Here is a 26,439-nt window from a genome sequence, read left to right on the forward strand (position 1 = left end):
CGCGTCAGACTAGCGTGCTTGGTAACTGATCTGTTGTTGATAAATGCGATTTGGGAGTATCATTTCGGGACCACCCTTAACGTTCATCGTCTACCCCATTTAACATTACATTATTTCGGCTAGCTCAAAAGCCGGACTTGACGCGGTCATTTCCGTTCTGAGTCCTGATTACTTCGGGCTGTCGAATCCTGTCGGTTGATGCATGGTCTTTGTCTCCTCTAGGGACCCAGGATTGGTTAGTCCCCTAGCTCAATAAAACCACCCTTCAACCCGGGCGAATTTCATAAATATTGAACTATTCTTTCGAAAGTCTCCCTTTATTCTATAGTACAGACAATATTACAAACAGTACCACAAACGCTCAACACATGCCTACTGGGCGCCTAGCTGGATTTGCACGAAAACACCCCTCCAACGGTACCCTCCTTGTAGGAATTTATCTGCGTCACAAGTTAGCATTTGCGTGAAAGGAGCCAGCATAAAAGTGCGGTGAACTTACAATGTCAACAATGCTCGAGTAGGTGCCAGCAACCAAGACAATCAGGCCAATGGCCAGAATGCAGGAATTGACCACACTCAGAAGGATATTTTGAGGTGCAAGCCAGCTTCCCTTGCGGATAAACATAAACCACATGATTGCCGGGAAATAAAAGGTGAATCCGGAGACGAAGAGGGACGAGATGACCGACAATAGATCGTCGAAAAAGGGGATGACCTCGGCGACGACAAATTCCAGGACTGTCAGAATCAGAACAACGGCCAGCCAGGTCATCCATCCCATCTTGGTATTAATGAAACGGATGTTTGATCTTTTGAAGATGCGGCCGTGGATCAATCGCCCCAGAACCACTGTGTTGATCGAGCCGCTGATGAAGATCACTGGCAAAGCGATACCAAAGGCGATTCTGCTCAGGAGGCTGCCTGCAGACAACAGTGCAGGGCTCTGAACATCCTGGCCAACGAAAGCATAGACCAATGCACCAGTCAGGGTGTAGATGAAGATCTCAGTCAAGCCAAGGGCCCAGATCGATTTCGGGAAATCGCGAGGAGTGTGCATCTCATCCATAAAGGAGAATTGGCACAGTGCAAAGCTATACGCGAAGATGATATTGGAAAGTGCAATAAATGCCTCGGAGAAAGTAAGGTTGTCCTTGGGCCAGGCGGACCAGTTGACTGCGGAAAGCCCAAGGGAATTGGTGGCTTCCACGCCCGTCCCGATGATCGTGATTCCGATAGCAATGATCACGGAGGCAAAGTCGATATAGCCAAGGACGGCCATCTCAGAGAAGGTCGGGGGAACGGCGAAGATAAACAGGATGATGGCTGAGACCACTCCGAAGACGAGGGAGCAGATGCCGCTGCCGGTGATATTGACGAAGGCGATCGTCCCCGTCAGGCAATGGGACCCAGCGGATAGCAGAAGCTCCAAGCACAGCATGATATAAAGGATTTCATATCCCCACCGGCCGAACATCTGCCTGCCTGCCTCGGGGTAGTCGGAAATGTGCGGAAACTTGACTTTGACCTGGCCGATGATGTAGCTGGTGTAGACGGCAATGAGACCGAGACCGACACAGCAAATCACACCGGCCACCATTCCCAGCGTTGCGAAGGTGGACGGGATAGACAGACTTCCGAGGGCGACTGCTTCCACAATCAGGACGACGGTCAGGCGTTTCCAGCCTAGCTGGTTGAACTTCTGAATGCCGCCCTCATGGATCTGTTTCTCCTGGTTGTTCATCTCGGTGAGCACATCGTCTGGCGACGATGCCTTGACGACCTGATCGGCATCTTTTTTGTTGAACATTGGATCGAAATTTGTGTATGTGGAATGGGCGACGGTGGCGTTGGAATTTATAGAAAGGGAAGGAAGCGCCGAACAGATTGCAGGAAACCGCCAACGACCTCGAAGCTCCCGAAAGATTCAATCTAAGCCGAAGAAGCTAGAGGCGGTTGGAGATGTCTGAACGGTGGAACTGAAAGAAAACCACGCCGCAGCAGAGAGAATCTCGAGTCAATCTTTGCCATCTCAACTTCCGAGAAGCGGTGGTTCCACAACGGCTTCCCGAAGCCTGACTTCGCCGATTTTCATTATAAAGAAGTATAGGACTAATCCCGATCCGAGATAAAAATTCTGCAGCTTTGGGTCTGGTTCCCCAGCCGAGCCAATCACCAACCACATTTCGAGGGTGTGGAGGTTGTCTGATCCAGTGGTTCCATAGTCGGACATCTTCCGCGTGGCAAGAAAAAGAAAACTATAGGGTTGGGAACCCCCATTTCGACACGCGTTTCGAAGATGAGCCCGGCTAGCAGTGGGTTAAAGGGCTTGCTCGGTCAATTGAACAGCCAGAGCCGTTCCATATCCTGCTTGGAAGCCGGTGCCTCCGGCCCCGTAGTTGTGAACAATCAGTCCCTTCCGGGCTGTCATGTCAAGTTGGACTTCTTCGATCGCCTCGTGAAGGTCGTAGCCCGGAAAAGATGGCAAGCACTTCAATGGCTGCAGAATCGAGTTGAGGCAGCATCGCTTTACGCGTCAAGACAGAATGTCTCCTCTGCACACGTATTTCCAGTGCTATTCAATGTCAGCCTGAATCGGTTCGCTAAACAGACAGGTCGAAGCCGCTCGAGGTTTACTCACCTCACCCCTTTCCACATAAAACCACCCAACAGGACATTTCCATTTGAGCCTGATTGGGGTCACATAAGTTTCGTAGTCTTTTCCATGTCGCATAACGTTGCGTCTGATATGTTGCGCTTTGGCCAGTACAATTTGCCCTCTGGTTGGGAAGCAATCTCGATCTTGAACACCAGGTACAAATCGCGCAGCATTTCGAATGCAATTGAACACTGCCTTGGTGTTTTCACTAAGCGCTGAGGATCGTGATCGGCGGATAAATAATATCCCGTACATGATTCTGGCCAATTCGCGACCTGAAACCCCATCTCTTTCTTTCTTGCGATGTCATCCCTCCCTTGGAACGAGAACAATACAGCAGCGATACAAATTCAGGCTCCTCGCTTTCACGTTAGGCAGAATAGGTAAATTCCATGCCCAGAGAGGGTAGGCTCTTACAATGGACAATTACCAAAGCCTCGTCGTGGCTCAATTCTTTGAGCCACTGCCAAATCTCTCCCAGAAATCATGTCACCAATTCGTCTTGCACAATATTGTCCCGATCCTTCTTCCCGACACTACCGGCACGGTAGATGTCCAACCCAGTCCTTTCCAGGGCAGCATGAGCTATACCGCTATATTACATACTCATTCCAGAGGCGCCAATCATCGCATTGTCGTCCAGTTCCGAAGTGACAAGCAAGATCTTTTCGGAGTCAACGAAGCTAGCCGCATTCATGGACCTATTGTGCCCCTGGTAACATACCAGGGCATGTACGAGGATCTGTTTGTGTATACGTCGCCTTTTGCAGAAGGGACACCGTATATCAGTGTCTTGATGTCTTCTGAGGACTTTCAGCTGCCGCTCCAGAAGAAGATGGTGACTGCCATGGACCTTGGAGACCTCGTTACTCGGGGTGCCAAAGCGAACACTGCTACATTCGACGCTACTATATCCGACCTCTCTTCTACTCTTGAAGGAATCCGTCATACAGTCAATAACTACGTTTTCCAACACATAACCCTCAGAAACAGAATTTCTGCTTGCATCAGCGAGCTCCTACCACGGCTACGCGATCTCGCTGCCCTTCCCGTTACCCTCACCCACCAGGATCTTGCCCCATTTAATTACCTTATCGAAGACTCTACGGGCCGTGTTCAAGCTGTACTAGACTGGGATGGTGCTCTATACCTCCCCGTTGGGTCGAATTTCCATTTTGTAGATAGCCTTTTCGGATTCATGACCCCGAGTGGTTGGCAAGATACGGATGATCGTCAGGAACTCGAGACAGCGTTTTACGATAGGGCTCTTGCTAGTCTTGCTGCGCAGGGATTTAGGGGGGTAACAAAACAGCAACTGGAGTCGCAGAAGGCGATTGGGATGTTGCTGTATGGTGTGGAGCGGCTTCTCAAGTTCAAAGACGAACGATCCGAGCACTATCTAGATGGATATCTTCGGGGGTTATCTTTCATGGACGCGTCCATGTTCTCGTATTAACTTAGTATATAGACGGGACCTTGATGCGTGGGAGTTTCGGGCAATCCTTATTCGAAAAGATATCAAAAGCTATGTCTACTCCAGGAAATAGAAAAATGACAAGGACTGCGCACAATATCAAGTTATTGGAATTTCTGTGTAGTGGGGCATCTGCAGATATAGCGAAACCAATGCACGAGGGTATCCTGGCAAAAGATAGAACTTGACAAGGGGGGAGGGTATTTTCAAGATTTTGCAAAACTAAGACTCCCTCTCCGGCAGCATTCAACGGCGGCATAACCTTGTGATTGCCGGAGTTCATAGGGGTTTTACGCTTCTCCCTGATATACCTGCCCCAGAAATTCCTTGGGATCCCTGTAGAGCTCCCTCTGCCAGGAACTCTTCCCATCTCATTCTACTATCCGTATCAGCGCAAATTTACACTAAATTGCTTCGTTGTTTGCTAAACACGCTTATTTTCCATCTGCGCTGACCTGCATAACAGAGTATTCTGGATGTCCACTGACTGGCACCCCTTCGACAAACTCTTCCACAGAAGGGTCCACTGCGTCGCTTTTGCGAAAGAAGATGAAGAATAGACATCCTGCAACAAATCCCACAATAGCTAGCGAGCCGTACATCCACACGAGGTAAGGATCCTGAGACACGGGGCTCAAGCCAATACAAATGGCTGCAGCAATGCCGATAGTGAGCCAGAAAAGGGCAGAGATAACGGATCTCAAGCTGTTGAAATTGTTAGCCGGTGGGAACAATCAATAAAATTGAGGACTGAGACATACTTTTTGGGAGCGTGGGTAAACGCAAGTTCAAGGCCCGTGACAACCATAAAGGCCTCGGAGAATGCAACGAACACGTATGCCGGGGCCTGGATCCAAACATGGATACTGTTCGGCGGTGATATATAAATGTAATGTTGCAGCACACTGGCATAGACCATGGAGAACGAGGCTAGTAGAAACCCTGTAAAGATTCGGCGGACTGGGCTGAAGTTGATTTTCAATTTGCGAAGGAGAGGGTAGATTCCCACTTGACACAAAGGTTAGAATCTGCTTCAGCGCGTTGTCGTGGGACAGTGGGACCTACAGTCAAGCAGTGGGATAAATATACAGAGTGCAATGGGGTCCAGATTCTGGAGAAGGTCGTTTGGAGTGCCGTGAAGGGCCATCTGTCCTGCTTGCGAAATCAGGTTGTTCCAGATCTGGATCCAGCAGATAAAGTAGAACGGAAAGAAAATGAACATCTGGAATTGATATCAGTAGACGGTAAAGCCCTTTGGCTTGGAATTACTCACTCTGCAACTCATAAAGCCGCGGCGAACATCCGAGACATACTCGTCCGTGTATTTAGCCGAAGATGCGAACTGGTACATTTCGAGTTTTCCATCCGCCTGGAGCGCTGACGGAGTTGCTTTCTGAAAGCCTTTCTCTTTCCGAGCTATGTTCAACACCCGGCATGCATCGATAATCGCAGAACCTGTTGGAGGGACTCTGACGTAGGCTTTTTGTCCTGCCAAGAACACAACGCCGGATAGAATTATGACACTGAAGGACTTCAGTAAGGTTCAGTTCAAAAGGAAGAGCGAAAGCTTACATCAATGGGATCAGATATGCCAGCCAGAATGAGTTCTTGGCTTCGACATTGACTGTGATTAACGGCGAGAGGGCGCCCACATTAACAACCCAATAGAACCACATGAAGAGTCGTTCCACAGTGAGCTCAGGGTCAACAATGACCTGCTCCCCAGACTTCAGGACTTTCAACGTGGGCTCTGCGTTCTGGTACTGCTCGGCACACATTGGTGTCACGTTGGCTTTGATCCCACCTGTGCCTAGGCCAATGATGACCATTGCCGCGATCAAGCCACCAAAGCCAGCACCGCTGTGAATTCCAGCTGGGGTGGCGGTGCTGACCAGGACAATCAAGCCGATGATATAGACTGCAGTAGCCAGACAGATGGTCTTGAACTTTCCAAGATATTGGTCTATTGGTGGTCAGTGACATCTACCTGTGCGACTCGACAATTCCTTACCTGCGATGATTGCACCGATCACGGTGGATGCGTAGGCCCAGAACTTGAAGAAGTTTCCTAGAGCGGATGCAACTTCTTGCCCTTTGCCCAGAGCGCCAGGTAGATCTGATCCGGGGTCATACGGGTTACTGTCGTAGACCAACAGTCAGTAGGTATTCCTCAAGGTTCCAGGATCGACGTGACTGTACTTGATATAATTTTGAATCGGGCCGCTGAGTCCAAAATATGTAAACCGCTCTCCAAGCTATTGCGACTGTTAGATGTTGTTCACCGGCTGCGCGCCTGGATGAAGATAGCTTACCTCGACAATCAGGATCAGCAGCGCAACGCGTGGAAACTTGTCAGGTACCCGTCGAAGTCCTATATGTGTTTCTTGAGAAGCAACGACTTTGGAACCGTCGATAGGTTTTCTGGCATCCTCTTGGGGGACGGTGTCCATTCTCGAGACTCCCGTGGAATGGGGCGATGCCGTGTCTAGGGAGAAGGGCAGCAACTCTGAGAGTGGATAATGACCGCGGCCCTGAGGTCCAACGGGCAGAGTCTATCCATTTAACCAAGTCTCGATCGCGCGCAATCCGGGGTTTCCAGCGCATGCTCGACGCACTCGCGATCCCCGCCGATAGGCAAACCCCACCCAGCCCGTTCCTATCGGCGCCAGATCGGAGTCGCTGATACGCGTTCGAATGCCGCCAACCAGAATCCAACAGATCGGAGCTTCGCGTCTTTCAAGAGGGATTGTCCAAATCAAACTTTCTCTTCAGAAGGCTCTTTAAGAAAACGACATAGAGCTTTGCCTTATCTGCGTTCAGTCGGTATCTGGCACAACATCAATTAGCCCTGAAGTTACACCATGACAACTACAACTACACAAATCGACACTTACAGATCGAATAGATCACGCCTCTCTATACCAGAGAAACTGCTTCCTGGACTGGATCCTGAATGGGTCAGCCTATGGGAGACATATGGCAGTTCGATGGTTCGGGCAGACGAGGTCTCCATCGAAAAGTATCGCGAGTCCCCGGGCACGTACAGCTTTACCTACCCTACATACTCCGGTTAGTGCGTCGCAGAATGCCCATGGGCTCTGTATCTCATCTGAAAATGCGGCAAACCATACTGATTTTCCCATTATGAAGGGCCTCCAGTGTTTCATGTTGATGATATACAGATCCCGGTCTCTCGGCCAGCTGGGCAAATTACGATCAGAATCTATAGCCCCGAAGGACCGGGACCATTTCCTGTTCACCTGAACTTTCATGGAGGTGGGAATCCTTCCCAAGATGGAGACCTGCACATTTTCTCATACTGATATTTGCAATCACACTAGGTGGTTGGGTGCTTGGAAACCTCAACAGCGAAGCCGCATGGTGCCGACACATGTGCAACAAAGTTGGAATCAAGATCATCGACGTGGATTACAGACTTGCACCGGAGTTCCCCTACCCAGCTAGTATCTACGACTCGTGGGATGCCGTCAAATGGGTATTTGTTCTCCCACCGTACTGCGTCGAGAAATGCCACGACATCTGACAATCCGTTGAGATAATAGACTATCGCCAATGCCGACCGTCTCAATATTGATGCATCAAGCGTTTCGATCGGTGGTCTCTCCGCCGGAGGCCATATGTCAGCAGTGATGGCTCATTTTGCTCGCGACGAGGGCGTTGATCTCAAGCTTCAATTGCTTGTCGTGCCAGCAACAGACATGCGCTACTGTCTCAGGAACCGGAAGCTTGACCAGACCACATGTCCATACGAAAGTGTTCTGTTGTATCATGATGCTCCCTGGGGTCCGTTGGGACGAGAGCAGTGGTTTCTCAAATACTGGCTGGGAGATGACGATGGTGAGAATGATCGAAGATTCTAGTTCAGGGTAGATGGTCGCTGACATCCTACCAGACACGCAAGAAGAGATTCTGACGAAAGACTGGATTTGCACTCCCATTTTGGCTCCTTCATTCAAGAGCCTTGCAAAAGCACATATAGTCACCGCGGAATTTGATTTGGAGCGGGATGAAGGGGAGCTCTACGGGCAGATCTTGCAAGAAGCTGGAAACACGGTGACAATGAAGCGATACCAGGGAATGCCCCATGCATTCGCTCACTACAACCATCCCGAGCGAGGTCTCTCTCAAAGCTTTGCGTATATCGAAGATACGAGTGACGTTCTCAAAGAGGCGCATTTTGGAAAGGGCAAATGACCCTTCGTGGATACCAAAGCAGTGTGACCTCCTAGCTCAGTCCATAGATGTACAATGTCACGATGACAACATTCGCACCCTCCATCCCTCTCAGCTGCCATATCCTATGGCATTTTCCATCTCTATGAACACTTTGCTAGATTGATCATGGTAGCATTTTACCTAGGCTGCTTGATTCCATTACTAATGGCTTGCAGTGCGGAGAAATAGCGTTATCAAACCGGCCCGATAGAGCGAATCCGGCCTGGCGCAATGACCAAGGCTTATCGCCAACTTCATTCCAGCGACAAGTCCCGACAATGTCCCTTTTACAATGATGTGGCGATGTCAAGCAGTGGCCGCAGATATATGAGCAAGCGAAACAGAGCTTGCGACTCATGTCGGGCCAGGAAAGCGGCCTGTCGCATCGACTCAACACCACCCTGCTACCTTTGCACTCTTCATCGCAAGGAGTGCACGTTTGTCCATCCAACCAAGAGGCCCCGGCAGCTCGAGAATGTACCATCTCCAGGACAAGGACAGGGACCTACTCCCGCAGTGTACGACTCTGCTTTGCTGGACAGTTTGATGCCGACTGGCCAGGATGGACTCGACGTGGACCCTCCGGGGCCATCTCCAAGCCTGAGCCTATTCTTCCAAGAACATGATCCTTCGTTAAGTCATGGATTTGGTGATGGAATATGGCCCACGGGGTTTACACCGAGAGAGTTTACATGTCCCTCGTTAGCGGTGCCGGCATCGCCCTTGAGAAGCGAGGCCTCGCCAGTCACACAGGAGAGCCTGCTTGACGCCCCTCTTGACCTCGAATACTCCATGACACCCCAACTCCTTGGAAGTAGTGGTGATATGGACCCTTTTATTTTGCGCCAATACCAATACGATTCGTCTGGGAAATTCCATTTCAAAAGCCTTGGTATCCAGTCTGTTGCTGTGAATGGCCACCCAACCCAGTTCCTACTCTCTCCTCCGTCGTTATATACCACTGGCAGAAAAGAGACTGGTAGCTCCCTGCTACCCCCTCCGCATATCCAGAGGCAACAACTTGAAGCCATCGTTCCTCCAGACATTGGCCGCCGTCTCATTTCTCTTTTGCAAAGAATCGTTCTTCCACAATACCCGATATTCAGCTCAACAACCCAGCTTAACCCCAATACCAGTCCGCCATTTCTTCTCGCAAGTGTCTACCTTATATCAGAACCATTTATCAAATTCGACGAGAGGCTGTGTATTGACCTTGCTTACGAGAAGCCTTCCGGGAAAGCACTCTACAAAATCATTAACGAGGCGATCTCCTACGAAATTCATGCTCCAACTATTGCGACTATCCAAGCGCTGTTCCTCCTAGTTATTCGGCCATATATTAATCCAATCGTTCAAGATAGTGGTTTGAAATGGACCCAGTTCAGTACGCTGGTCGCATGCGCTCATTCTTTGGGATTACACCTCGACCCAGAGTCATGGAAAATACCTCCCTGGCAAACCTCCCTGCGACGACGCTTGTCTTATTCAATCTATATGGTGGATAAATGGCTTGCGCTGAGCCTTGGCCGCCCATCACTTATTCATCCCGAGTCATGGCTCGTAACAAGCCTTGATGCAGGGGATCGGTTGGATAGTGGTCACAACTCTCTCGCATGGGCTGCAGCCATGAAACAAATGGATCTTGAAAGAATTTTGGAGCAAGTTCTATTGAAGCTATAGTAGGTGGCCCATGTTGACCGTATCGAGAACCGTGGGGAAGCATGACTGACTCCGTGTAGTACACCCAGAGCTCTAGATACGCTGTCCTCGCAATATGAGAGGAGTCTTGGTATATCACAGGCATTGCTAGACAGCCTTGAGTCGTGGCGTCGGGGTGTTCTCATGCAATCTGATGACTTGACACCTTCCGGACAAGGCGGAACGACTGGGCCCGGACGTATCTCTGAAATGAGCTATCACTACATTCATTTGGCCATCATACGAGCCGCAATGAGACCATTCACCCAGTCCGCCAGCGATCAGCTTGATTCCACTGGGTTCCTTTCGGCGCAACAGCAAGTTCGCACGCAAGCCAAGGCCTGTGTCACTACCGCTGTTTCCTTCATCCGCAGCCTGGGCTCCAATGATCTTGAGATGCTGTGGCCAGCGTGGACTGCGACTGGCTTCTCGTCCATTTGTTTCCAGATCTTGCTGATGGCGACGAGCTCCCCAAAGGCGGAAGAAGCTATTTTCTGGGTCAACTGCCTGCAGCAGGTTCGCCGGGACATGCGCTTGAAAGCCGACACTCTACAATGCCTTCGCCTCGGGCTACTGCGTATCGACTCAATCTTCTGGAAGGGCATAGATAATGTGTTGAGCCTGGAAGAGCATGTTCGACAGGCTTTCCAGCAATCTACCAAGATCGGATTCTTCGGCAATGCTGATTCGGCGAGAGACTGGCGATAGCTATCGTCACGAATGCAGTAACAGACAGCCCGCGAGAATGCGACTGGGGTTTCATGACTCCGCGTTTGCGACGCATCGGTCCTTCGTTCAAAATGCAACATTGGATATCATCGTAACATTAGTTTTATTCTCATATATCGAAGCCCTAGCAAAGGGTCATTCGGGCCGTTGGCCGTAGACCATGTATACCTCTGTATACAGATGGTTCGATAGATCTCGCAATTCGCGCCGGACGCCTGCGAGCAAAACTTCGATTTCCTCGCGTTTCCAGCCAAGCACGCGCGTGAAAAGAGCATAGCAGTATGGTGGCACCGCTTCAAGCATGTTGATCTGGTGGTATTTCCCGAGCTCCTTCAACTTTGGATCTTTGGGCCACGGACTTTGGGGTAGCTAGGTCACAGTGAGCATACCATGCACTCTCCAAGCGTTTCATGGATCTGTGGCACCTACCTTGAGCACCAGCTGCTGGACATTAACAAAGCCGGTTTGCTCCAGTCGCTTCTTCCATGACGGCACCGTTCTCAATTCCTTTCCGAATAGTTTTGCTGATTCATGCATGTGCTCCACGCTCTTTTGCAGCCATGTTGCCTTTTTGTGGGTGTCGTCATCCGACGAGGACATGACTGACATTGTGGCCATCTCGAACCATCCTTTCGGTTTCAAGTTGTCGTATGCTTGTTGGAAAAGTCGATCATGGTCACGAATGCAGCCTTCCAGCTCGCGTCCATGTATGTAGTCAAAGGGCTGGCTGTACGACCATGGCTGTTCAAAGTCATCCACTTCGAAGCGACAATTCGGTGGTAACCTAGCGACGATCAATATCAGGTTCATGCTATGCCGCCCGTGTGATGGGGATGTACCATGACGGTTGAATAGGACTAAGGTCGACGCCTATTTTGCATTAGTCCATGGCTTTCCCAAGGGCCTTTAAAAAAAGGATCCATACCAATCACCTCCGTCTCTGGGTTTTCGCTTCATCTAGTCAGCAGGTGGTAGGTGAAGTCGTGGCGCTGATGGTAGTCTCTTACTCGGCGAAGTCGATTGCCCATATCCCAGTGCCTGTCCCGAGGTCTAAAACTCGCCCTGGGTTTTTGACCGGCGCTAGATGCAGTTCTCCTTTGAGAAGCATCAAGTAAATGTGATGGCTCTGGAATTTCTGTTATTCCTGGCTGGGGTGGTTATCTGGTTCTGTAAGCACTAACCAGATCCAGACGATCTTGTTCTTGTTCGTCATTGGGCTAGACTGAATTAGACTCAATTAACCAGCACAGGGATGATCGTGGCAAACATACTAGAAAGTATTCTCCTTCGTGATATGAATGGTATCGGCGACCGTTCTACGTCGCTGAAAATGAGCAAGCCTGTTGGACGTGGGGGCCATTGTGGGATGGTATACCTCATATCTGCAGCAATGATAAGTCTTCGAAGAGATTTTTGGTGAAGGCGAAATCAAAAGCGTGTGATCCATATACATACTGGTAATTCAAGGCACCCGAGGTGACGCTCGTTGTGTAGCTGGCGTCGCTCAGCCTTGTTCAGGGGAGTCAGCAAAATCCTGGTGGTGAACTACGACGCAGTACCTACGAGCCAGGGTATGCTGAGTCGGCATCCGACAACTATGCATCCGTTAATCTTGATGGCTCTAGCCAACTCCGTGGCACCGGGGCGAGACTCACGTCAGGTTCGATCGTCTCGGAGCGATTCGCCATAATGTGGTGCATTTCCAATCCCCCCGGGCGCGACAATCCCCAGTATGAATCAACGTCGATGATGGGGCAAGGAAAGAGAGGGGAGAATGCGTCACCGGGGCGATGAAGGAGTGAGAAACGGCCGAGCAGTCGGACTGCACATTGTTAACCGCCACACCGACTGGAGTGCTTCGTCTTATGACCCCTCCAGCTTCCACAATGGAGACCCGACACTCTGGGTCTCTCGCGGCCATCAACGCTGAAACCGCAGGCCGCAGAATGCCTAAGTAATAATAGCGCGCCTTTGTCAACACCCACAGTGTTGCGGCACCGACAGGCCGGCTCAGGCTCGCCAACGCTTCCCACAGACAGTAGCGCGGACGGTCTAGGAAGGTGTCCGGTGTTAGCGCCTTCACCCTGTGAATGCTGATCCGCAGCGGAGAAGGAGCTGGATTCTGCTCCAATCATCAAGTGGGTCGCTGCGACGGAGAAAGCTGGCATCCTGCGCTTTTACGGCCAGTGCCGTTGCGATGGTATCGAATCATCATGGATATTTGGCAAGGCCCTGCAGGATTGTCCGAGGACCGCCCGAATCAAGGGCGAGTCCGTGGGATGCAGCGCGCTAGGTGGTCCTTAGCCGTGTACAACTCGTTCGAATCCAGACTTCCCAACCTCTGCAGAGCCTCCGATGAAAAGAGAAACGGCTGTAACCCAAGAGGGCCCTGGTCTGAGCTTGCGAGATCCAGACTGCTGGGCCCAGGGCGCATCGGGACGCTTGGTCGGGACTTGCGATACGGTGTAGGCGTCGTGGTCGCAGAAATCGCTGTGCAGACTTGGTTTCCCAGCAGTCTGGGTCGTGGCCACTTCACGGTGAACACCAGTGCAGGTCCCGTCGGGTTGCACTGATCCTGTCCCTCGGGATGTGATAGAGGCCCTCGTCCATGGAGTGGCGTAGACGTGTCTCCATACACTCTCCGAGAGATGTCCCGCCACCCTGGCTCCGACACGCTGGACGCGTAGAATGACGCTTGTCGTGGCCTGAGATGGAGGAAGGGCAGGAACATCATGGAGTTAGTCTCTGACTATAAATCCCAGGAGACACCATACTTTCATAGACCGGAGCCACGTCTAACGCACGAGCGTGATTCGGCCCCGAGTCGATGGATGCACTAGCGAGCCTTGGACCATCGTCCTGATTTGTACGTGTCTTCGTCGTGGGAGATTGCAGAAACAGCAGAAATATCCTTGATTCCCAATCCGATCCTATCTCATCAACCCGCCCTGAAGAGTTGATTCATGGATATCTGTCATGGTCGAACACCTGATTCTCATTGGAGCAAACTGCCATTCTCCACCCATTGGAGAATGTAAGCAGAGGGTCCATACAGGAGTTCGGAAGTTGGTCTCTAATATTCAACATTGTAGTCTTCCAAGGTTGTTCTGTCTCCAGTGGGTGTGATGGCTGCCTCAGGCAGCCAGCACTGGTGCCTCGGCCAAAGTTGATGTCATCCGTCTGGCTCAACGCTGCATCTTCCCTGTTCACCTGGATTGTCTCCCCACGGCTGGGAATGGGAATTGAGTCTTGCAACTCTGTACCAAACATAGTCGCCCGGTGCTCTCGAGCAGCATTTCCCACTGGCATTTCTCCGACAATGGTCACACCCACCCGACCGATCCCCTCGCCGGTCGTCCTCCTCGTATACCCATTCACCTTGCTCTTGGGATCTCTATTCTCAGTCATTTCACCCACTGCTCGTGCGACAAGGGACCCATCACCCTCCTCGTCGCCTTCAGGCGCCTTGGCCCCCTCCCTCGCCGCCGACCTCCACCTGTCCGAAAGTCCCGTCAACTACTTCGCGCGGAAAAACAACGTGTTCAATCTCTACTTTGTGAAGATCGGCTGGTTATGGACGACGGTCGCCTTCGCGTCCTTGCTCCTCTTCCAGCCTGCCTATCGCTCCTCTTCCTCGCCCTCCCAGAAACAACAAACACGAGCGCGTCGTTCTCTCCAGGCCTTCCTCCGCTACGCACTCGCAACCACCGTGTGGTATCTGACGACACAATGGTTCTTTGGACCGCCCATTATTGACCGCGGCTTTGTGCTCACGGGCGGCAAGTGTGAGCAGGCTCTGAGCCAGCTTGGCAAGGCAGACCCGGGGTCCAGTGCCTCTGCCCAGCTGGAAACCCTCTTCACAGCGGCGGCCTGCAAGACCGCCGGTGGGGCGTGGAGAGGGGGGCATGATATCAGCGGACATGTGTTCATGCTCGTTCTGGCGACGGCGATGTTGGCCTTTGAGGCCCTCGGCGCTGGTGCAGTCGGCACTTTTGCGACCAATGCTTCCCGAGCCGATACTGAAGGTGGGCATGAGCGAAAGGCGAGTGACCCAGATGCCTCCTGGGCGAGCGATGCTGGTGATATTGTCGGAGTGGCGAGGAAGTGGTCGCTGCGCTTGGTCTGGGGTGTAGTGGGCTTGGGCTGGTGGATGCTTTTCATGACGGCTATTTGGTTCCATACATGGTTGGAAAAGGTGAGTTACCTCTCGATCTTGACTGGAACGCTTGGGCCATCGAGATCTAGTGGCCTTCTCCCACTGCACGCAGGGATATGTGTGGCTAACTTTTTTCTGTCCCCGATAGTGGACCGGATTGTTTGTCGCTTTGAGCGCTGTATATGTTATTTACATTCTCCCGAGGAGACTTACACCGTGGAGAGATCTTGTTGGCATCCCTGGGCTATAGATGTTTCCTTCGTCACATCTCGATAGTGTGAATACTCCTCTCTTGTGACAATAGACCGCATTCCTCCGAGGCATGGCAGCGCGATTCTTAATTTGTTCCGCGTTTATTCACCATACCAATATGATCGATGTTGCGATATCTTTCATCGTCGATCTCCAACCTACCACTCGCTATAGACTAGTCATACCGCTGCTCAGTGTCATCCTGTCATTTCCGGCTCAGGGCCGAGGTATCCGGCACCAAATGCTGAACCGCCAGAAGATTTCAGCAAGATCCTGGACCCAGGTCTCAGTGAGCATGGAGCGGAATCAACTCACCACCTGGAATCAAAGCCGATGCATACATCACTCGCGTGATGGGCCGCAAGTCCTCCGGCGTCAAGCCTTCGGTGATGGAAAGCTCCATATATGGATCCCACGCCGCAATGATCGCATCGGACCAAGTCTTCAGGTCAACTGCGCGATCCTTCTCCGTAGTCTGCTGGGATTGGCACTGGGCTCCTACAGAAGTGCCGAATTCGCGGAAAGCCAAGCGAAACCTGATATTGCGCTTGAGATACTGGTTGATCTCGAAGAGGTTGTCTGTGTATCTGGAGAGTCAGCGCACGCAAATCCGATCGAACCAGGAGACTTGAGCTGACACATCTGCTCGAAACATCGCGTGGCGAGGTTCGAGGCCCAGTTCTCTTTCTCCGAGAGCCAGTGCACCGTCCAGAGAGTCATGCCCAGATCAAGCGGGTCGCTGGAGACGAAGTGCTCTCCCTTGCGCTCCATGACGCGCTTGTAATCGGCGATCTCTTCGGCCAACACTTCCCCCTCGCCGGCTTCAATGGCTGCAGCCTGGAGCAGCCGGAAAATCACGTATCCATCGATCGGGTCCAGATTCCCCTCCGAGGAGACGAGCGGCGTGGAGAGATCCATGGACATCTTCCATATCATACGCGGGCGTTTGGCCGACCGGTCGACGAAGAAGCGTGGATGAATCGCACGCGCCAGTTCAACGGCCTGGCGGTTGTAACTGACATCGCCAGAGGCTTTGGCCATGCGGTTCAAGGCGAACATCCATATGGTCAAATAATGGTGGTACTGCCCGTCGCCGTCCGGTCCATATTCATCCGTCTTGCCAATCCGTAGTCCTCCAGCCAGGGGATGTGCCTCCGTAGCTCCTGGAAGACGTGCAAGACCGTCCCTGGTGCGGCCGAGTACGTCGTGGACAGTCTCGATGAGCCGCCGGGCGAGGAGGAGATACCGGTCGTCACCAATAGTGCTCCCGCCAGCTCGGCGATACTCTTTGTGCATCGTCAGAAGATTGATCACGCCGAACGCGTCGGTCCATAGATATCGCCCACGGTGACCACCCGACCTCAGAGGCGGAGTCCAGTTCCCTGGCTCTTCGATGAGACTGAAGCTTCCGTAGAGCGATTCCATCGCCTGCTGGAAGCGGTCCACGCGCGGAGATGGGCTGCTTATCGGAAGAGCCATGCCTGTGTCGTGTGTTGTACAGAAGCGTGCTTGCTGAGCGAGATGCGCAATGTTCCTCAAATTGAGGCGTGGCAAAAGCATATCGAAATGCTTCGTAACGCCATTCTAGTCCCCAGCTATCGCAGGAGACCATGACGCGATCTGCCACAGTCCGAACTGCGCTGTGGTCGGAATTGGTCGTTGTTCCCGTGAAGTCATCATGACTGGTCAGTTAACTGGGGATGATCTCATCTGTTGTCGCCGCTGGAATATCCCGACAACGCTCTCCCTTCGTGGAGTCAAGATGCGTCGCCGACCCTGCTCTCACACACTAGAGCAATATTTGCAACCTATTTTCCATGCGTCTAGGTTTTTTCCGGCGACTAACCACATCAACATCCATGTCACAGCTACAGGAGTTATTCAACGAAGCCATTGAGCCACTACCACCCATCGAAGACAAGGCTTTCGCCTCTCACTTCGATAGGTATGCAGGGAAACAGGTGGTTCTGCTAGGTGATGGCAGTCACGGCACGTCGGAGTTCTACTCTGCACGAGCGGAAATCACCAAAAGACTCATATCGACCCATGGGTACACCATGGTCGCTGTGGAAGCAGACTGGCCAGATGCAGAATCCATCGACCGATATGTGCGAATGCGATCTGGCGCGAAAGCAGGCGTCGGAGGCACAGCAGCCGGATACGAGCCGTTCAAGCGATTCCCGACCTGGATGTGGCGCAACCGCGAGATGCAAGACCTGGTGGAGTGGATGCGGGACTGGAACAAGGAACTCCCTCCGGAGAAGCGCGTGGGCTTCTACGGACTGGACCTTTACAGCATGGGGGCATCAGTCCGAGCGGTCATTGACTATCTTGACCGAGTCGACCCGCTAGCAGGCAAAGAGGCGCGTCGACGCTACGGATGCCTCGAACCGTGGGTGGAGGATCCCGCGCACTATGGCCTGGCATCGATTCGGGGCATGGAGGACTGCGAGCAGCCGGTGATGGAAATGCTGCGTGACCTTCTTGAGAGAAGGATCGAGTACACGGAGAACCTGGCTCAAGATGGCGATGAGTTCCACAGCGGCAAGCAGAACGCCTACCTTGTGCGCGATGCCGAGAAGTACTACAAGTCGATGTACTGGAGCTCCGCCAGCTCATGGACATTGCGCGATACTCACATGTTCGACACTCTGCATCGTCTGATGCAGCACCGCCCACCTCCGCTGCACAAAGCCATTGTCTGGGCTCACAACTCGCATGTGGGAGATGCTCGTTTCACGAGTATGGGCAGCCGGCGGAAGGAGATTAACATTGGACAGCTGTGCCGAGAGCGTCTGGGCCATGAAAACGTTGCTATTATCGGTTGCGGCACCCATACCGGCACCGTTGCTGCAGCTCATGAGTGGGACGACGATATGGAAGTCATGAATGTTCGGCCCTCGAGAGATGACAGTTGGGAGATCATCGCCCATAACACCCGCGTCCCAAGCTTCCTCATCGATCTCAGCCGCGGTCGTATCAATCCCGATCTTCGGCATGCGTTCGAATCCGAGAAAATGCGTCTTGAACGCTTCATTGGGGTCATATATCGCCCGGATACTGAGAAGATCTCCCATTATTCTCAGGCATATCTCCACAGGCAGTTCGATTGCTATGTCTGGTTCGATCGTTCCGAGGCCGTCAAACCCCTGGAGATTATCCAGCCTGCCACGCCACTTGGAAAAGAAGAGACTTATCCATTCGGGCTCTAAGGTGTTCGCTTTTTGTGTGGTTTGTCATAGTATCAACGCGTTTCAGCCCCCAGAAGAGTGCACTCTCTGGTCGATTATATTGGCTATACAAGACTGACTATAATTTTTGTAGCCTCTCGTTTTCTCTTCTTTCCTCGGGGCTTTGGTTTTGGTGCAAGAAAATATGGGACCGTTCAACTTTTAGGCAATTAACGAGATGTTTCCTATTAGGTACTCAACCGTAGGTCTCATGCCATTGTAGCAGTTCTTGGCTGCTATCTCTCCGTGCTCTAATTTACCTGAAATAAGGTCATTATACCAAGTGGCAGAGATTGAATGCGACTCAGCCAACTTAGGATCCTCTTCTAAGGCAACACGATCAAAACCATTCGAGCCTTGAGGAAAAGACAGCACATTCTAGCCCAAACGTGACTATCCTAGTACCATGAAATGGGTTATTATTATAACGGAAATTCACGAATCAACAACCTGAGACCCCGAGTAGAAGCCATGCCAAGCACGGGTTTTGATCCCACTGGAAAGCACACAGAAAAAGAGAAGATGAGCGCTGGTACGATATATTCAAATGATCCATTGCTTCAATCCCTTGTCTTCCAGCCTACCTTCTCAAAACTACTGTGACTATTATTTCCATCAAAGCAAGAATCTGAATCCTCGGCTAACCGCCCTGCCAGGGAGCCCCTGCTCTTCGTTATCCTCTCCCTGCTGCAGACCATCCGCCTCAATGAATATACCCTCTTCTTGGTCAAGATGTTTATTGAGCCGTCCAAGTACGATGCGAATGATGGTCGCAAAGATGATTGTCATTGCCGACATAGCAATGTTGACCGAAAATGCAGTGGTATATCTCGGAGCGTCGGAATCTTGCTTGAGATGAGCTCTGAGACTACAACTTCAAACATTCACGCAAACTTACCAGGATACAGATAGGGTGTATAGATCTGGCAAACATTGCTGAGACAATTAATGAACGCGAGGGCCGCCGCTCGCTTGGTCGCAGGCCGAGGGAGCACTAGACTTTTGTCACTCATCGACACTGGTGACGCGCCTAAACTCGACGTACCGTTTGAAATATACCCCAATAGCACTACATAACCCGCATATATACTCCCTATCATAATGCACATGGCGCTTTTGGTTCATATTAGCCTGTTAATACCGTCCAGAGTCGATTGAGAAGCCACTTACACATATCGAGGCGCAAAGGAAGTTGTCGCGACTGCAATGGCGAAGCAAGCGATTGCTAAGATTGGCGGCAATGCAATGTGTAAATATCGCTCCCCAGTTTTATCAGCATGCCATGCGTTGATCAGAACCACGATAGTGCCGATCAAATAGGGAGGTGTCGTAAGAAGGAGCGTGGTTACGCTATCTTTGCCCAGGCCAGCCATGACACTGGATAGCTGCGTTAGAGGATAGCATTCTGGCTTGACGCTTCACTTGCCACGTACATTGGAAAGAAAGTTGTCACCGCTCCTGAAGCTGTGCAGCCATAGATTGCACCGAGCAGCAACCAGGCTTTGTAGTCCCTTTTCGTGATTTGTGTCAGCTCCTTTGGCCAGGTAATTGTTAGAGCATTCTGCTTACTTCAGAGCAAGCTTTGCTCCATGGAACATAGACTGGTGCTCGCTATCCACCCAGTCGTCTTCGCCAATATCTTCCTCCAGTCTCCAGGCTGCAAGTTCCTTTTCTTGTTCCGTGAGCCAGGAAGTGGTCCGCGGCAAATCAGGAATGATGAATATCGATATTAAGGCCACAAACACCTATGATCATCAGTTTTCGACTTTATGTGAGAAAGGAGGAGGTAATATTCTGACAGTAATAGCTCCTTCAATGATGAACAGCCATCTCCACGCTGCAATACCTCGCGCTCCATTCAGTCCGTTCGTAATTCCTGCCGCGATTAAGCCTGAAAAGGCACCGGAAAGCAAAGAGCCCGAATACAATAATGCGGTGCGTTTCACCAGCTCCTTGCGGGTATACCATGCTGAGAGCAAATAGAGACATCCCGGCTAGTTGACATGTCAGTACGAGACTCGAATTGTTGGGACTCTGTCCTCACAAAGTATGCCGCTTCGACGAAGCCAAGAATAAATCGACAAGCCAATAGTCCACCGTAGCTCTCAGTTGCTGCAGTCGCGCTAGATAATATACCCCATGCTAACATGCAGCCAGGGAGATATACGGATGGTTTACCCAGTTTATTGAGGATCATGTTGGACGGCACTGGGTCAATCTCAGCCACGGCCCGAATCCATTAGTTCGTATGGCAAGCTTACCCTGCATCAATAGATATCCGACGAAGAGGACGCTGACAGACGTCTAAGATGGATCAGTTTAGGCCTTGAATATGTCTTCTTTGCCTGGTATAGCGCACCTGATACTGATCACCGTGGAGGTTGAGGTCCGTTTCGAGCCCGGCCAGCTTTGCAGATGCGATATTGTTCCGATCCAGATAGTTCAAGATGTACATTATGACAATCATGATCAGAAGTCTCGCATCGACTTTGCGAACCAGCTTCTTCTCCATCTGACGGCGTTCCTCTGAGGATAAACTGAGCAGGAATGGCGGCATCCTGCCAATCATCGTGTTGGCAACATCTTTACTGGGGCAGGAGTCCTCCACATGGTCGGAATTAGTCTCTTTGGTGCCAGGCATGGTGAAACCACGGCAGCAAGCATATGGAGATTGTAGTCTGAATACTATTGCAGATCGTGGAAATGTCTTGGCTAGGAACTCGGCAGGATTCTGGTTCTTGTAGTCTTGTCTTTCGCCAAGAATGAGCAACATCTGGAGAAATTTGCGGGGTCAAAATCCGGGGTTGCCGATCGTTCTGAAGCGGCGCCCGGAAAAGAATGCTTCGCCGTCTCGGATATGCAGAACGGGGTAGATCGACTCCTTCTCGGATTGAGATATTCCACCAAATAGGTAGTCCGTATTTCACGTTGGATCATGATTGGCAGTATGACTTTGAACAACTAATTGTATCCAACTGGGTACTATTTTCACGGCACCTTTTCCATTGTACTCTTCATGACACACGATGAACTAGTTGGGTGCCATATGCCACTGATCGCCGACTCGAAATCCCTCTGGGAAAGGATCAGTTGGATCAAGAACGACCTGCTTGAAACTCGTAATCCAGGCACGACCCTTGACCGTGGGCAGAACCGCGGGATAGTTTCCAACACGAGTCGTCCCTCGAATCCGACTTTCGAACTCCGTGCCAATGATACTCCGATGCTTGAAGATCTCTCCCTCGTTAATTTGGCCTCTGGCGTGCATCACTGCGAGCCGAGCAGAGGTTCCTGTGCCACAAGGGCTGCGATCAAATCGACCTGGAGAAACAACCACGGCATTGGCTGCAACTTTGCAACCGTCCGCCAACCTCACAGGCTCTGTAAACTCCAGCACACTAAATCCCGTGATACCCGGGTTTTGCGGGTGAACTGGAGAGTAAGCCAACTCGACGGCACGTTTGATGCGCTCTCCCATCTCTACCAACTGACGGCTTTGCTGATTGTCGACCATCAGCCCCATAGAGGCCGCATCAACGAGCACGTACATCATACCGCCGTAGGCAATATCAACCGACACCTCGCCAAATCCAGGAACCTGCACTTTGAAGTCTAGCTCCAACACAAATGACGCAACGTTGTCGAATTCGACACTCTTGCACTTCCCCATTTCACACTCCGCAGTCACGGTCACCAACCCGGCAGCGGTGTCCAAGGAGACTTCCGTCCGCGGCTCTTTCATGGGTATCATGCCTGTTTCCAACAACACAGTCGCGGTGCAGATGATATTTGACCCGGACATAGGCGCATATTCTTCGCTTTCCATGATCAGGAAGCCGGCATCTGCACGCGGGTCGCAGGGTGGCAGAACCAGATTTGTATTCATCGAAGCCCGACCCCGGGGCTCATTGAGAAGCAGTTGGCGCAAGTGGTCCTGTTTCGTCGAAACATGGACTAGCTTTTCATACATCGTCTGACCGGGAACATCCAGGACTCCGCCAGTAATCACGTCGCCCACTTCGCCTTCGGCGTGACATCCGACCACGGTTATCGAGCGGGAGAATGGCATGACGGCGTTGAAAACAAGAAGATGGCTCGCAACGAGTGTAGAAGGGTGGATTGCGGGCTGTTTCAACCTCGATTGGGTCTTTCGTCTTGGGCTTGTGGCTGGACGGGGGTTATAAGTGATGCTCCACGATGCTCCACGCTGCCGGGGGAGGATTCCGACCTCCACCCATGGCTGGGATAATTTGCTTTTTCACATCGCGTCCAGAGGGTCGACTTCTTTTGTGGCAGGCGCTGGAAGCGCGGCAAAATGCAGCAATCCCCACACCGACACAAGTGAGAATGCTCATACGCTAGTGTGTTCATGGCTTCTCAAGTTCTCAGCAGATACTCGGTCCCGAGTGTGCAGATAATTTCGACTGCTGCGACAATATCGTGTGTCCCGCCATGTCTGTGACGCGAGACTACCGAATACGCTCCAGATCAGAAACACACAAAGTTGCTGTGCGGGTACGGTCTCCCGCCTAGTGGTTTTCGTGAGGCATTGCGGAGATGTTGAGGTTGAGATTTTTTATTGTGAAATCGCGGGTCTCGGGGAGATGTTGCCATCCCGAACTCACCGGTCTTGCAGAAAGGATTTGTCTCAAGTCCTAGTCACTACTTCAATATCAATATATCTATTATCTCGTATCGTCACTCCATCTCACTTTCCAATAATCTCAATACTATTCGGGGTCATAGTTGTATAGCTCGGATGATCTCCGGGAAGATCCATCTGCTACGTTGATCACCTATAGACCACAGAGTGAGAGCAGCAAATATCCATTCCAGATAAATCAAGCGAAATGAGGAACGTAATCTCATCCAGTCGACTCAAACCTCATCTACCAAAAGCACTTCAGTCAATATCCATAGATCGTCCACCAGCGCCTGCTTAGTCATGTGACGTCAAGCGCGTTTGTTTACTTCTGATCTCTCGCTTCGCCGGACGAGCGTCGATTCATCCACACTCGACCCCACGCCTCCCATCCCCCATAATTCCCAAAACTCTTGCTCCAATCGCCGATACCTTGAAATTCCAGAAAGCCACCATCTCCAACCATGGCGGTCCGGCGTTCCGCCCGTCTGCGAAGCAACGCATCGCCCGACGTGAGTGTGTCCTAGCAACGCCCGTCGTGAGAGGGGCTTTCGACGTCACCGCGCTTCAATTCGGTTTCAGCTAACGGAACATCATCAATCAGACTGCCGAGTCCATCCCCCAACCCGACGCAGCGACTAGACTTGCTTCTGTCGAGGAACGCGACGAAACACCCGGCGATGGCCACCCTTCGGTCCGCACGCCCATTACCAAAAAGGGCTCCCAGAAGACCCCGACCCCAGCTACACAACAGAAGTTGGAGGAAATTCGAACCCCGATGACTGGATCTGCTGTCCGCCCGTCTCGGCAGGAGATGCATCCCAGCAAAGCGCACCAAAGCACGACTAAACAAGTTGACTCGGGCTTAATCCTGGGATTCAACCCCATCAAGAAAGATGCAGAGGGTAAGGTTGTGAACGATGGTGTGGTTGAAAACACACCTTCCAAGTCAAAGGCTTCTCCAGCACTCACGCAATTCGGCACCCCTGGATACGAGTTCAAGTTTGGTCAAGATTCCCAACTTAGCGATGAGGCCAAGCGACTGATGGATAGTGTCCGTGAGGACGTCAAGAAGATCAAGGAGCAAATGATCTTCGACAAGTCGAAACAGAAGGATCAGGAGCTTGAAGCTGATCAAGCCAATGGGGACCGAAAGATTGCCAAGCCCAAGGGCAAAGCTGGCCGGTTCAGTGATATCCATATGGCCGAATTCAAGAAGATGGATTCCATTGCCGGGCATGCTTCCTCTTACCGGGCCACGCCAGGTCGCTTCCAGCCTGTGACAAAGTCCCTGAAGCGGACCAAGTCCAAGGCGCAGCTGGATGACCCCGAGCCCCAGAACGCATCGCCTTCGCGACCGCCAACGAAGCCATCTACTTTACCTACCCCTGCTCCTGCTGCCAGCACTAAGCGCGTCAAGCACAACCCGACCGATGACACCTCGACCGGCCGTGTCCAGCCTGTAAAGGACGGGGAAGCCCTTCGAAAAACCCCTGCTCCACGCCCTCGTTCAATGATTCGCAGTTCCCTCATGACTCCAACCCGAGCTTCTGTTGCACGTTCCGCCTCGCTCAGCCTCAAGGCTCCGAAGACTTCGCTGATTCCATCATTGGCTCGATCACCCGCTACCAAGGCTATGGCGTCCCCGCGAACACCGCGGACAGATTTCAACCCCCGGCTCAAGAGCAATTTGCCCACTTTTGGCAATCTAAAGTCCATCCTTCGCAGACATCAGCCCTTGTTCTCCCGTGACCCGTCCAAGATCGCCGCTGGCACGCATGTGGCTGCCCCTGACTTCAATCCCGACTCGCTTCTAGCCAGCCAGGCTGAGCTCACTGACTCTGCGCCCACTCCGTCCCCGAAGAAGCACGTTGAATTCACCCCGAGCGTGAAGTCTCGTCATGAGCTCGTGGATGCATCGCCTTGCCGCTCCAAGATGCCTACCACCCCATCTCGCAGCAACTCCGACGTCATCTACCCTACTCTACCTGCCCTAACGCCAGAAAAGAACGCTGTATCTGATTCATCCAATACCAAATCAGTCAAATCCCCCACCATTCGCCACGTTCGCCAGTCGGACGGCTCCGCATATCCCGAGCTTCCAGTGGTCGCCCATGGCATTGCTCACGGCATCGGCAACAAGAAGAGACACCGAGACGAGGTCGATGATGACTTGCCCAACACCGAGGATGCTGAAAATGTGCCTCCGGCCGATGAACAGTCTGAGGAGCGCGGTGCTAAGCGATTGAAGGCCAATCCACCTACTCCTAGTCCCGTCAAGTCTCGACCTATCAAGACTCCTGTTCGCTCAGTCTCGTCTCGCATGGGCACGCCGGCCAGTGCGGCTGCCAGCGCAAAGCAAAAGTCGCGTGGTGTCCTCAGCATCAGCCGACTAAATATGCTCGCCAAGCCTAAGGGTCGAGCTTGAGTATCAAGCCTAATATGATGGGCGCACGCCTGGCGCGTTGAGCCATGGGTCGGTGAGCTGTCTGTCCCTACGTCGTTTCAAGGGAACAAGCTTCGCTAAGCACTCATTTCGATTCCATCAATGTCTTCCTTCTTAAATTTCAATCGATCATCGCCTTGGCCCCTTTTGACGGAGATCTAATCAGCGTTTCTTCCTTGCTGTGTACCTACCCCTTTTTTCTTCGAGGGCTGTGTTAGACCCTACTTTCTGGCCTGCTTCTCTTTTTCTTCTCTTCTCTATTCTGCTCTCGGTTTGACTTAATTGTTTTTCCCTTCTCTTCGGCCTTTGTGAAGAGTGTTTTCGGCGCCTCGGATGCATTTACGGTTTGGTTGGTCCGCGCAATCTTCATTATGACGGTGTTCTTCAAGTTGTGTCTGCGGGTCGGTCAATTTTTTTGCCACTTGAAGTAGTTCCTCGCCGTTCTATTCTATGTCGTGGTACCTTACTTTCAGTCCTTGGACTCGGAAGCAGGAGGGACTGAATTTTGAATGGAAAAGAACGACGGAGTGATGTCCTCGACGGCTTGTCTGTCTTCCAAGATTGTTTCTATGAGTTAATGACTTCAGGGTTTCTTGCTCCTTTCAATCTTTTTGATAAATCCCAGCATAGAGTCATCGCAAGTGCGTAGCCTACCAGCTTCCCCTTACACATGTTCTATACAGTCTCAACGACAGCACGGCGTATCAAACAGTGCAGAAGCACTATCAGCCGTCTCTCAGTCAACATATACAGGGCACAGTACAAGGTGAAGTAAAAGGTGGAACAGCTCTTTCTCTATTTACATGCAAGATATCGTTGGTCGTGTAAGAAGAATCAAGTTAAAAATACATGAAGGGGTCGAAGGAAGAGGATAAGAGAAATCGGGATGAGAACCAGATAACCACCCAGGGAGAGATTCG

The 26,439-nt window shown here is 51.7% G+C and overlaps 12 protein-coding genes across 12 annotated transcripts; 6 read left to right on the forward strand and 6 right to left on the reverse strand.

Moving 5' to 3' along the window:
- Positions 1-383: 383 nt before the first annotated feature.
- On the reverse strand, positions 384-1,807 carry N7459_002783 (uncharacterized protein; the record flags this gene model as incomplete). Its single annotated transcript, XM_056941968.1, has 2 exons — positions 384-440; positions 500-1,807. The coding sequence occupies 2 exons, from the start codon at positions 1,805-1,807 to the stop codon at positions 384-386; spliced, it is 1,365 nt and encodes a 454-aa protein (XP_056801851.1).
- A 1,267-nt stretch (positions 1,808-3,074) lies between these two features.
- N7459_002784 (uncharacterized protein) lies at positions 3,075-4,112 on the forward strand (the record flags this gene model as incomplete). Its single annotated transcript, XM_056941969.1, has 1 exon — positions 3,075-4,112. One exon carries the CDS (start codon positions 3,075-3,077, stop codon positions 4,110-4,112), a length of 1,038 nt encoding a protein of 345 aa, XP_056801852.1.
- A 452-nt stretch (positions 4,113-4,564) lies between these two features.
- Positions 4,565-6,580, reverse strand: N7459_002785 (uncharacterized protein; the record flags this gene model as incomplete). The annotated part of the gene is made up of 8 exons (XM_056941970.1): positions 4,565-4,835; positions 4,892-5,138; positions 5,196-5,352; positions 5,404-5,653; positions 5,703-6,093; positions 6,142-6,269; positions 6,330-6,385; positions 6,443-6,580. The coding sequence occupies 8 exons, from the start codon at positions 6,578-6,580 to the stop codon at positions 4,565-4,567; spliced, it is 1,638 nt and encodes a 545-aa protein (XP_056801853.1).
- Positions 6,581-6,991: 411 nt separating this feature from the next.
- Positions 6,992-8,345, forward strand: N7459_002786 (alpha/beta hydrolase; the record flags this gene model as incomplete). The annotated part of the gene is made up of 5 exons (XM_056941971.1): positions 6,992-7,199; positions 7,281-7,406; positions 7,472-7,626; positions 7,694-7,988; positions 8,044-8,345. 5 exons carry the CDS (start codon positions 6,992-6,994, stop codon positions 8,343-8,345), a joined length of 1,086 nt encoding a protein of 361 aa, XP_056801854.1.
- Positions 8,346-8,597: 252 nt separating this feature from the next.
- On the forward strand, positions 8,598-10,772 carry N7459_002787 (transcriptional regulator family TF; the record flags this gene model as incomplete). Its single annotated transcript, XM_056941972.1, has 2 exons — positions 8,598-10,045; positions 10,106-10,772. 2 exons carry the CDS (start codon positions 8,598-8,600, stop codon positions 10,770-10,772), a joined length of 2,115 nt encoding a protein of 704 aa, XP_056801855.1.
- Positions 10,773-10,928: 156 nt separating this feature from the next.
- Positions 10,929-12,481, reverse strand: N7459_002788 (class I SAM-dependent methyltransferase; the record flags this gene model as incomplete). Its single annotated transcript, XM_056941973.1, has 11 exons — positions 10,929-11,162; positions 11,223-11,577; positions 11,633-11,663; positions 11,719-11,744; positions 11,801-11,919; positions 11,975-12,010; positions 12,065-12,109; positions 12,169-12,175; positions 12,249-12,302; positions 12,357-12,388; positions 12,449-12,481. 11 exons carry the CDS (start codon positions 12,479-12,481, stop codon positions 10,929-10,931), a joined length of 972 nt encoding a protein of 323 aa, XP_056801856.1.
- Positions 12,482-14,112: 1,631 nt separating this feature from the next.
- On the forward strand, positions 14,113-15,199 carry N7459_002789 (putative inositol phospholipid biosynthesis protein Scs3; the record flags this gene model as incomplete). Its single annotated transcript, XM_056941974.1, has 2 exons — positions 14,113-14,988; positions 15,098-15,199. 2 exons carry the CDS (start codon positions 14,113-14,115, stop codon positions 15,197-15,199), a joined length of 978 nt encoding a protein of 325 aa, XP_056801857.1.
- A 288-nt stretch (positions 15,200-15,487) lies between these two features.
- N7459_002790 (uncharacterized protein) lies at positions 15,488-16,680 on the reverse strand (the record flags this gene model as incomplete). The annotated part of the gene is made up of 2 exons (XM_056941975.1): positions 15,488-15,788; positions 15,842-16,680. The coding sequence occupies 2 exons, from the start codon at positions 16,678-16,680 to the stop codon at positions 15,488-15,490; spliced, it is 1,140 nt and encodes a 379-aa protein (XP_056801858.1).
- Positions 16,681-17,060: 380 nt separating this feature from the next.
- N7459_002791 (putative erythromycin esterase) lies at positions 17,061-18,413 on the forward strand (the record flags this gene model as incomplete). The annotated part of the gene is made up of 1 exon (XM_056941976.1): positions 17,061-18,413. One exon carries the CDS (start codon positions 17,061-17,063, stop codon positions 18,411-18,413), a length of 1,353 nt encoding a protein of 450 aa, XP_056801859.1.
- Positions 18,414-19,046: 633 nt separating this feature from the next.
- N7459_002792 (putative MFS transporter) lies at positions 19,047-21,204 on the reverse strand (the record flags this gene model as incomplete). The annotated part of the gene is made up of 10 exons (XM_056941977.1): positions 19,047-19,276; positions 19,330-19,425; positions 19,477-19,544; positions 19,602-19,808; positions 19,865-19,942; positions 20,001-20,176; positions 20,231-20,425; positions 20,476-20,639; positions 20,693-20,735; positions 20,791-21,204. 10 exons carry the CDS (start codon positions 21,202-21,204, stop codon positions 19,047-19,049), a joined length of 1,671 nt encoding a protein of 556 aa, XP_056801860.1.
- Positions 21,205-21,462: 258 nt separating this feature from the next.
- On the reverse strand, positions 21,463-22,500 carry N7459_002793 (proline racemase family protein; the record flags this gene model as incomplete). The annotated part of the gene is made up of 1 exon (XM_056941978.1): positions 21,463-22,500. The coding sequence occupies one exon, from the start codon at positions 22,498-22,500 to the stop codon at positions 21,463-21,465; it is 1,038 nt and encodes a 345-aa protein (XP_056801861.1).
- A 1,037-nt stretch (positions 22,501-23,537) lies between these two features.
- On the forward strand, positions 23,538-25,501 carry N7459_002794 (uncharacterized protein; the record flags this gene model as incomplete). The annotated part of the gene is made up of 2 exons (XM_056941979.1): positions 23,538-23,585; positions 23,678-25,501. The coding sequence occupies 2 exons, from the start codon at positions 23,538-23,540 to the stop codon at positions 25,499-25,501; spliced, it is 1,872 nt and encodes a 623-aa protein (XP_056801862.1).
- Positions 25,502-26,439: the final 938 nt, after the last annotated feature.

The sequence above is a fragment of the Penicillium hispanicum genome, assembly GCF_028827665.1.
Source record: "Penicillium hispanicum strain IBT 35686 chromosome Unknown utg000003l_segment0_segment0, whole genome shotgun sequence".
NCBI lineage: Eukaryota > Fungi > Ascomycota > Eurotiomycetes > Eurotiales > Aspergillaceae > Penicillium > Penicillium hispanicum.